The sequence below is a fragment of the Elaeis guineensis genome, chromosome 6 (genome assembly GCF_000442705.2).
Source record: "Elaeis guineensis isolate ETL-2024a chromosome 6, EG11, whole genome shotgun sequence".
In the NCBI taxonomy this organism is placed as follows: Eukaryota; Viridiplantae; Streptophyta; class Magnoliopsida; order Arecales; family Arecaceae; genus Elaeis; species Elaeis guineensis.
In genome coordinates this window covers 122,331,819-122,342,641 of record NC_025998.2, presented here as the reverse complement: position 1 = coordinate 122,342,641, position 10,823 = coordinate 122,331,819, and the positions used below count along the sequence as shown (strand labels likewise).

Genomic DNA, 10,823 nt, shown 5'->3' with positions numbered 1-10,823 from the left:
TGCGATCATTGTGAGTTGGCTAAACACACCAGAAGAGTGTTTTCTATGTCTGGGGTTAAAAGTTTTGAACCTTTTATTATAATTCACTTTGATGTGTGGGTCTGTATAGCACTACTACTATGGGCCATAGGTAGTTTGTTACTTTTATTGATTGCTTTAGTCAAATAACTTGGGTATATTTGTTGAAGGAGAAGAATAAAGTTTTAAACTGCTTCAAAGAGTTTCACAAACTGGTAGGTACTCAGTTCGGTGCCAAGATTAAAATTTTGCATTCTAACAATAGCACCGAATACATTAATCAGCAGTTCCATGAGTACCTTCATACTCATGAAATTCTTCATCAAACCACCTGTGTTGATACTCCTGCTCAAAATGGGGTTGCTGAGCAAAAAAATAGGCATTTATTGGAGGTAGTCCGATCCTTACTTTTTACCATGTAAGTTTTTAAGTTTTTGTGGGGTGAGGCTGTCTTGACTGCTACATACTTACTCAATCGTATGCCCCTCAGGACACTCAGATTTAAGTCTTCCATACAGTACTTGAAGGGATCTATCGATTATGTGGTCCCTCCTAGAGTGTGTGGATGTGTTTGTTTTGCTCAGGATCATAGATCCTCAGTAGGCAAACTAGATCCACGAGTAATAAAATATATCTTTGTCGATTACTCTGCTACTCAAAAGGGATACAAGTATTATTATCCTCCTGAGCAGTGGATGTTCGTTACTATGGATGTTACTTTTCAAAAAAATGAAGCCTACCATGAGAGTCATCTATTAGATAATGGGGCACCAGAATTACTTCTTTCGAAAGAGTTTCTCTACACTCCTAGATATTTTAGTGTCCAAGGAGAGTATCATAGTGATTGATGTCAAGGGGGAGTCTGATATTAGGATAGCTGAAGAGTCCAGTGTGCATCCGCCAACTGTCCAAGTGCCTCCACCGTTTGAAGCTTCTTCTCCAGAGTCTTCTTCTCCAGAGTTCTCAAATCATAACGATAACACTATTCTAACTACTTTCAATTCTGATCTTGACATCCCCATTGCAAAGTAAAATGATACTCGTTCAATTATTCCTCCTACACGTTATCATTACGATATAGCTAACTATGTTTCATATAAGAATGTGTCTCCATCTTATCAATATTTTGTAGCTATATTAGACTCCATCTGTATTCTTAGTACTTGATAAAAAGCTATGGCAGAACCGAAGTGGAAGGAAGCGATGTTGGAAGAAATGAGTGCTTTGTCGAAAAAATAGATGTGAGATCTGGTCACTCTACTAGCTAGTAAGCACCCTATAGGGTGTAAGTAGGTGTACACCATAAAGCAGACTTCAAAGAGCCAGGTGGAAAGATACATATCTCGGCTTGTAGCAAAGGGCTACACTCAAACATATTGAGTAGACTATGATGAGACCTTTGCTTCGATGGCCAAGATGAATTCTGTTTGAATGTTGATATCATGTGTAGCTAACTTTGATTGAGAGTTACATCAGTTGGATATGAAGAATGCATTTCTTCATGGGAATCTTCAGGAGGAGGTATACATGTAGATACCATCAGGATTTGAGACTAGAGTAACTGCTGGAAAAGTCTACAAGCTAAAGTGCTTATTGTATAGCCTCAAACAGTCCCCTCGCACCTGATTTGATCGATTCAGTCAGGCTGTGAGAGGAATGGGATATAGACAGAGTAATGCTGATGATACTCTATTCTATAGGCAATTCAAGAAAAAAAAATTATACTCTTGATTTATGTTGATGATATTGTAATCACAAGAGATGACCATTATGAAATTAAGCAACTCAAGAGAAAGCTGAAGCAAGTATTCGAGATGAAAGACCTAGGTCCACTAAGGTATTTTCTGGGCATAGAGGTTGCGTGATCATCCAGAAAAATTTTTCTGTCACAACGGAAGTATGTACTGGATTTGCTTTCTGAGACGAGATGTTGGGGCGCAAGCCTGCTGTTATCCTGATAAACTAGAATCATCGACTAGTGGCAGATGGTGGAGCTTCAGTTGATCGAGGGAGGTACCAGCGACTGATTGGGAGGTTGATATATCTCTCACATATGAGATCCAATATAGTCTATGCTGTCGGTGTCATCAATCAATATATGCATGATCCACAAGAGTCTCATATGGAAGGAGCTTTCAGAGTAGTGCACTACCTGAAAGGATGTCTTAATCGTAGTTTGCTGTTCTACCGACACAACACCTTTCAAGTAGAGAGATTCACTGATGCAGATTGGACTGGGTCACTGAATGATAGGCGGTCTACTTCTGGATACTGCACATATGTAGGGATAATTTAGTTACCTGAAGGAGCAAGAAACAGTCGATGATGGCTCGATCATCGACAGAGGCTGAGTATAAAGCAATGGTCCTTGGTATATGTGAACTTCTCTGGCTACAGATGCTTTAAGAGTTACGACTCCTGAACAAGTTTTCTCTTTGGCTGTACTGTGACAGCAAGATGGTAATTAAGATTGTAAGCAATCTTGTACAGCATGATCGTACCAAACACATCGAGATCGACCGTCATTTTATCAAAAAAAAGATTGATCAAGGCCAGATCTGCATTATTTTCATTTGGTCATCCGATCAGATGGCAGATATTCTCACCAAAGGGCTTAATTTATCCTTTTTTTCTAGATTGATTGACAAGATGGGACTTCGTGATACCTTCGCATCATCTTGAGAGGGAGTGTTGGAAGGTTGGACCTAATTAGAAATGTACCTAAATAAGGATCCTATGATATTATTCCTTGACATATTCTTGGCATATTCTTGTTATTCTCTTTCTATATTTGGGTCTACATATCTATATTTATAGGTCCTTTATATATCCTCTTAATTATTGAAAAATAAATTTTTCTCTCCACATTCATCACTTGTATATTTCAAGGCCTCTAACATCAAAGAGGAAGTAGATGCCATTAGATCATCCGACTCAGACATCAATTACAACATGAATTTTTAGAACTAATCATGCATCTCAAGGGCGCTTCTAAATGCGGAAACTAATCTAGTGTTGACTTATTTGATATTAGATTGACAACCCTATGATAGTGGAGGGTATGGATTCGACCTGATCTTATTCCAACATAATTTCCAATCCATCTGATGCATCCGTGATATCCTCTCTTTTTTTTTTTCTCTTTATCCTTCTTTTTGAGATTGAAGGAGAGAAGTAAGATGCACCCATGACATCCTTTTGGTCTTGGGAATTTTCAGGTATTAGCCCTTCAAAGTTTTCTGTCATATAATTTAATATAACCAGAAAGTTGGAGCTTTTCATCCTGCATCATGTTCAGGGAAGGACTGACATTAGTACTGTAGCAATCATGATTTAAATCAGTATTTTTTTCAGCTTTACTTGGGATTTGAACTTCAGACCCCTGGGCAAGCCCTTAGTTTAGTAGTTAATGACCTTTTATCTTTGGTGATTTCATACTTGAACCTTATAAATAATTTTTAAGCAAATGCACCGGAGAAACAATTGGGAATGTCGCATGTGATGTAGGTACACTTGGAGGCCAGAGTGTAACATTTGATCTAGCAGGTACCAGACATCCTTGGGATAAGTGCGACGCAATTGGCTGTGTCGATAATACCTAGATATAAGAGACCTGCTATTCAAAGATATGATTGTGAATTTTGAAAGTTGGTAATTTGCTTGGTTCTTGTGAACGAGTAGTCACTTTACAACCCTCTCCTCAAAAAAGGTGTCACATTATTTTGTAAATGATTGTGATATTAGCACTCTAGGAGCACAAAGTGCCATTCTTGTAGGGGACAAATCCAAAATTCTCACACATGAATTAGTTTCTACTCCAATTACTGTTTTTATTTTTGTATTCCCGATTTATCCATTGGATCAATCTGGTTATATTCAAATAAAACTTATGTGAAAACATTTAAGAGAGTCAAAAAAATAAAATATCCTCTGAGTAACCTAGGGACAAACCCCACCCCTGAGCAAAGGAACCTTCCAAGTGATCCACTACATAGGCTGTCATCCAATCAACTGTAATATTCATTTTTCAAAAAATATATCTAATCATATAGATAACACAGTTTAATAATTAAATCGAGATATCCTACAAAAGAGAATGAAAGAAGCCTCCCTGTATGCAGCCATGTATCTAGATCACCACCATGACTTGGTCACCTTTAATGATTAGGTGGCCGATTGCCAAAATCCATCTCGCATGCATGATTCCTGTCCAAGCAGCACTCCTCTTGACTACTATCAATTGGGAGCCAGGCCCATGGATCACAAAGCCCGCCCACCATGTCTGTCTCTGACATTGATATCAAATTTGATCTTCACATACTTCGAAAGAGAGGGCTCTCAAACAATAAATATATATCCGTAAGGTTGCTATAATAGTATGATGGGAGTCCCAGGTCTTCGAGAGCTTGGAGGCCACATTAGTCAGCTCCGCAGCTAAGATCAGAGCTCTCTCCAGAATGAGCCTTGCTGAGCATCTCCTAAACTCAAACATCAGGCTATTTCTAGCTAGCCAGATATGATGGACAACGTAGGCCATACGGATACCTGCCGCCCCAAGCACACCGTCCCCATCACTCCTCAAGAACTCCAAGAATGCTTGAGTTGGAGTCTCAACCTGAATGAAATGCTGATGCCATCCTACTAAATGCTAAACCTATCAAGCCCTTGGGCACAAGAATAAAATATACTCCATAGTCCCATCCTCCCAGCCACAATGGGCAAGCCGGCCGGATATCTATATCTTGACCCCTCATAATGGATCCGATGGAGTCGACTCCAAGACATCTTCTACTAAAAAAGGCTCACCCTTCTGTGCACTTTGATCCACCAACCCCATTCGACATCTAATCACCTGATCAGCCCCCTCTGGTATATCCGGTAAAGATCTGCCATCATGACCCTCAAAGTGCAAGAGTGTCTCTAGATTGGACATCCCGACTACTGTGGAGCAGAACTGGTAGGGCTAGCACTCACTCCCCTATCTACTCCCTAAAGAGATGAGCCATAGTTGCTGGATCCCAACCATTTTCATCCGCACGGAGGAGATTGCAAGTTCTCATGGAGTCCGTCATCTTAGAGCTGATTTTGTTGATGGTTATAAGGGAGTAAAAATTATTAGAGAACCATAAACCTGTGATGAATGAGGCCATCCCTCTTTTTTTTCTTAAGCAGAGCACTTACACAAGTCTGAAATGAATGCAACCAGAAAATAAAATATCACGGAATGGTCCTGGAGCCATCTCCGTATCCGTTACATCTCTGGACTACTCCATGATAAAAGATTTCACCCACCAGCGATGTTGTTCGCCTGGTGGAAGACATATCTAATATCAAGAGGTAGTGCTCTCCATCAGCAGTCTCGAAATATCCCGTAGGAGAGGGTGAGTGGCATAACCCAAACCCTCTGGCCGCACATGCCCTGAATCCTTGCCCCTGAATCCTTCTGATCATCGTGGTTGACTCTTCCTTCATGACGAGATGCTCACATATGGAATCTCGACCCAGACAGCACGCAACTCTGCTCCCAGAACGAGGTCATCCTTGGTCAAACAAAAGCTGCTTTAAATTGTTACCAAAAAAAAAAAAAAAGCTGCTTTAAATTGAACGCTTTAGAAGTAAATGGCACGGATCTAGTACCGTAAATTCTAATGCTGGAGAAAGCACAAGATTTTCTTCCATCTTGCTTGCTTCTTTTTGCAAGGAACCGCTGCCACCTTTCTCGCTTCGGTTCCCGTTCCAAGCCGATGCAGGCACCCATCACCATCACGATGATCCCATATCAGCTGTTTATTAGTTGAATGAAATTTCAATTCATCATCTGATCAATATGCTACACACACACACAGAGAGAGAGCATATGATAGCATTCTAACATATTTTTGTTGTGTGATGAAATATAATGGACCATTATCAACGAAAGTTTAAAAAGGTTGTACGCACTTAGCAGAGTACTAAGTTGATGAAAACTGCAATACAACAATTTATAGCAGCCTTAAAACCTAACCGGTATATGTGTTTAATATTCATCAGAGTGCTGCACACTACCCACATATGAAGGTGATCTTGCGTACTAATAATTGCAGTGCCATTGCGTTAAATGTTCATGTGAGTGGTAGTACATAATTCCCACGTATGGAAGGGATGCACCTGGTAACAAGTGCAGTGCCAATATGCGCAAGACTATTATTATTCCACCATACCCCTCCCAGAGAAGTGAAGGGAGGGTCCCAGCACAAGCGTACCCCCCAACCGCACATAAAACACAACAAAACAAGAAGAGCTGTAATAGTGGTAACAGTTGAGAGGGTACAGTGGAAGCACACAGCTGGGATCCCATGTCTGTTTGTGAGAAGAATCCCCAGCACCTGAACCCCTCTACCCCACACCTTTGCTGTGGTTTTAGGCCCTCTGGTAATTTCTGAGCAGGTATGATCCTCTCCTCTCTCTTGCTCTCAGTCATCCCTTCTATCTCTTCTCCCAATATGTTCTCTGTTGCTGCTGCTAACATTTTTTGTGCATATTTGTCTGCCCTCTTGCTTCTCCTTCTCTTTTATCTTTCGGTGCTTGGGGCTCCTAAATCCATGCAGCTGGTGTTGCTGTGTTTTTGACATTTGGGGCCCCTTTATCTCTTCCTTGTAAGCTCTGCTCCAACAGTTGTCCTTTTGGTGCGACTCTGTTTCTCACGCTCTCTCTGTGGTTACCAATGCATTCAGTACCTGGCTCTACACTATATTACACCTCTCCACATAACTCTTGGCACTCCTACACCACCAGCTATCGTCTGTTTAATCTCCTCTCTTTCTGTCTCATCCATTAGCCTCCCAAACCTGGAGTTAGATAGAACAAGTTAGGGAACAGAACAGTCACTCTCCATCTTTTTTTTTTTTTTTTTAAACTCCCTATCCTTGTACTCATTCAATCATTTAGACAGTTCAGATGGACCACCTTCTCCACTGCACCAAGACTTGTAGACCCGTTCACCTTGTCCTGATCACGTTGCTGTTGCTTCTTCTCTTGAGCTCTAAACAAGAAAAATACTTGGCAGAAGGTAAGCTAATTAGCAACAATCAAATTTGGTTCGTAGAGTTCCCCATACTTCTCTCTCTTGAAATCTAAAACATCAGTATGTGTTGTGTTTCAGGTAGATCATTGTTTAAGCTTTTAGAGGTTGCCAAAGTGAGCAGCTTTTATTTCCTTATGTCTTTCCCTTGTTGTTAATAACATTCTTCAATCTCCTGTTTTACGTTACGCTCATGGATTGTATGCAGGAGGGAGGAGAAGAGGGGGTGATGATGAGAGCTTTGATTGGATCGAGGCCGCCGAGATGTGAGAGGAAGTGCACTTCATGCGGCCACTGTGAGGCAGTTCAGGTGCCTATAGGCCCACAAGTCAGGAATGGAGGTGGGCATTTCTTCAATACGATCACTTCCAAAGGTGATGACAGCTCCAACTACAAGCCCATTAATTGGAAATGCAAGTGTGGAAGCATGCTATTGAATCCATAATTCACAAGCAGACGAAACAAGAGAGCAGCAATACTCTTTTCAAATCGTGCGTTGATACCTGAGAGGAAGTGAGATTCTTTGATCACTTCCTAGTGTTCTTATGCTCTCTCTCTCTCTGCGTTTTCTCTTTTAAATGTAGAAATCATTCGTCTCCCTCTCTCTCCCTTCCTCCCTCCTCTGTTATAATCATCATCCGCTCTTGTTTTGTCATCAGATGTGGGAAGTATAACTCACCACTCGTCCTTTTAATTTTGTATAACCTCTTTGGGATGCTATAGGAAGTTTTAATTTACTCTAGCTGTCAAAATTCTAATAATGCATATGGTCCCTTTGCCACATCTTCCTCCACCTTATTTGTCTCAAATGTTTGGTCTGTTATTGATGTTATCACGTAGAGAGAGATGTGACTATTTGAGTTAGAGACTCTACCGCTAGAATTCTTAGTGTTTTATTTAGGACTGTAACAAGCGAGCGAGAGAGAGAGAGGTGACTGAACTAGATTCTCTACAAGCTAAATTCCCTAGTATTTTGTTTCATGAAGTACTGCAACAACCAACGAGTTACAGGGGCAAGGATGGGGAGAGGGTGACGACATTGGCGTGCATGTGTGCTTGCTCCACGCCATTCCATCTCTACGAAATGTCATATCGATTTAAGGTCCACATTATCCAACTACATCATACGATCTTACACCCTTTAATACGAGCAAATTTTGGATGACGACAAGATTTGTAGTACTAAGATCTCATCCAAATACGTAGGCCTCGGATAAAAAATTGCCCAAAATGGGTTGGTAACTTTGCCCTGTTCCCTTTGCCTCTTTTCAGTCTGTTGTGTCGGGTGCTGTGTCCTGTGTGAAGTGATACGGATATGTCAATGTGCATTGATGAGCTTTCTTTATCATTCATGTCATATCACATTGAGAAAGATATCAATCATCATCTTGGACTGCTCCTCTTGTTAATAAAGTATTCCCATATAATTTCAGGAAAATTCTAAAAGAATGTGTACAAAAAAAGATATTATGTGGAATCTAAAAATAATTAAAATAATACAATAGCAATACGTCAAGACAGTGGATGCACCAGAATTTGCTGACGACAAGATAAACTGGTTTTACTCCCACCTCGAGTGCCCTTTTCCTAATTAATATAAAAAAAAAAATTATTTATTTAAATAATCTAATTTTTAACTTATTTATCGAAATGATGCAAAACTGATAAAATATCATTGGTATTTTATCATGGCCACATCACCCCTATTTTCCATATAGACGTCGCTAAAAAAAAAAATTAAAAATAAAAAATACCAATTAATATGGTATTTTTAAAAACACCATATTAATTGACGTTTTCTATTTTTTCCTCCCAAAAAAATGATAAAAATAAAAAAAATAAAAATTTATAAAAAAATAAAAATTTTAATTTTGATAAAAATAAAAATTATCATTTAAAATTAGTATCTCCATTTCAAATTATCTTTTTAAAAAAATATCTGAAAAAAAATTGATGTAAAAAAAATTAAAAATACTATAAAAAAGAATTAAAAAGAAATAAAAATAATAATTCAAAATTTTAAAAAAATAAAATTTTAATTTTAATTCAAATAAAAATCATCATTTCATATTACAATCTCCTTTTCAAATTATTTTTTTAAAAAATATCATAAAAGAAAAAAAAATGAGAAATACTTGAAAAAAAATAAAAATTATAATTTTGAACGAATTTTAAAACATAAAAATTCTAATTCTAATTCAAATAAAAAAGATAATTTTAAATTATTTTCTCCATTTAAAATTAATATTTTTAAAAAAATATCTAAAAAAATCTTAAAAAATTTAAAAAATAAAGAATACCATAAAATAAGAAAAAATGAGAAAGAAATGAAAAAAATTATAATTATAATTTTAAATTTTAAAAATCTTAAAAATTAATTTTAATTTAAATAAAAACCATCATTTCAAATTAGTTTCCCCGTTTCAAATTAATTTTTAAAAAAAAATATTCAAAAAAATAAAAAAATAAAAGTACCATAAAATGTCAAAAATTTAAAAAAAAAAATTATAATTTTAAATTTAAAAAAATAAAATTTATAATTTTAATTAAAATAAAGACATCATTTCAAATTATTTTCTCCATTTTAAATTAATTTATTTAAAAAATAATCCAAACAAATGAAAAAAATATCGTAAAAAAAATTCATAAAAATAAAAAAATGGTAAAAATGGGAAAAAATTAAAATTAAAATTTTAAATTATAAAAAAATTAAAATTTGAATTTGAATTCAAGAAAAATAAAAGAAAAAAATTCCATAAGAAAAGTGAAATAAAAGAAAAAATATGAAAAAATATTGTAAATTAAAATTTTTAAAAAAAATAAAAATTTTGACTTTAATTAAAATAAAAAATATTATTTCAAATTACTTTTTCTATTTCAAATTATTTTTTTAAAAAAATATCTGAAAAAAATTTGTAAAAAAAATAAAAAACACCATAAAAAAAGAAAAAAGGGAAAAGAATTGAATTGAAAAAAATAAAAATTCTAATTCTAATTTAAAAATAAAAATTTTAATTTTAAATTTAAAAGATTAAAAAATTTTAATTATAATTCAAATAAAAAATGGTAAAAAAATAAAATTTATAATTATTAATTTAAAAAAATTTAAATTTAATTTAAATAAAAAATTATCATTTCAAATTACTATGCCCATTTTGAATTAATTTTATTTATTAAAAAATCACATAAAAATAAGTAAAAAAATTTAAAAAAATTATTAAAAAAAAAATGAAGAAAAATGCCAAAGGGAATGACGTTTTTGAAAACGCCACTCCCTTTGACATTTTTGAAGCTTAAAATCCAAAAAAAAACCCCTCTCTCCCTCTTCTCCGATATTTTCTCCTCTCCGACGTTTTCTCCTCTCCGATAGCACTACGGCGAGCTCCCGACGACGGTGAGCTCCCTCCTCTCTCTCTCCTCTTCTTCTCTCTCTCCCTCTTCCTCTCTCTCTCCCTCTTTTTCTTTGGCCGCTGGCGACAGAGGGCCGACGGCAGGCCCCGACCCTCCCCTTCCCTTGGCCGGCCCCATCCTCTCCCTCTTCCTCTCTCTCTCTCCCTCTTTTTCCTTGGCCGCTGGCGACAGACGACCGACGACGGGCCCGCATGGCCCGACGGAGGCCCCCGACCCTCCTCTTCCCTTGGCCGGCCCCCTCTTCTCTCCCTCTTCTTCTCTCTCTCTCCCTCTTCCTCTCTCTCTCCCTCTTTTTCCTTAGCCGCCGGCGACAAAGGGCCGACGGTCGGCCCGC

At 37.0% G+C, this 10,823-nt stretch overlaps 1 protein-coding gene across 1 annotated transcript; it reads left to right on the top strand.

The window, feature by feature from the left end:
• The first annotated feature begins 6,748 nt into the window (after positions 1-6,748).
• Positions 6,749-7,778, top strand: LOC105060138 (EPIDERMAL PATTERNING FACTOR-like protein 2). Its single transcript, XM_010943746.4, has 3 exons — positions 6,749-7,066; positions 7,160-7,194; positions 7,287-7,778. Exons 1-3 carry the CDS (start codon positions 6,955-6,957, stop codon positions 7,521-7,523), a joined length of 384 nt encoding a protein of 127 aa, XP_010942048.1. The 5' UTR covers positions 6,749-6,954; the 3' UTR covers positions 7,524-7,778.
• The last annotated feature ends 3,045 nt before the right edge of the window (positions 7,779-10,823 follow it).

Coding starts and splice junctions, on each gene's coding strand:
- LOC105060138 (XM_010943746.4), top strand. CDS start 6,955: ATGGACCACCTTCTCCACTGCACCAAGACTTGTAGACCCGTTCACCTT. Junction 7,067..7,159: donor AGAAAAATACTTGGCAGAAG/GTAAGCTAATTA, acceptor GTTGTGTTTCAG/GTAGATCATTGTTTAAGCTT. Junction 7,195..7,286: donor AGCTTTTAGAGGTTGCCAAA/GTGAGCAGCTTT, acceptor GATTGTATGCAG/GAGGGAGGAGAAGAGGGGGT.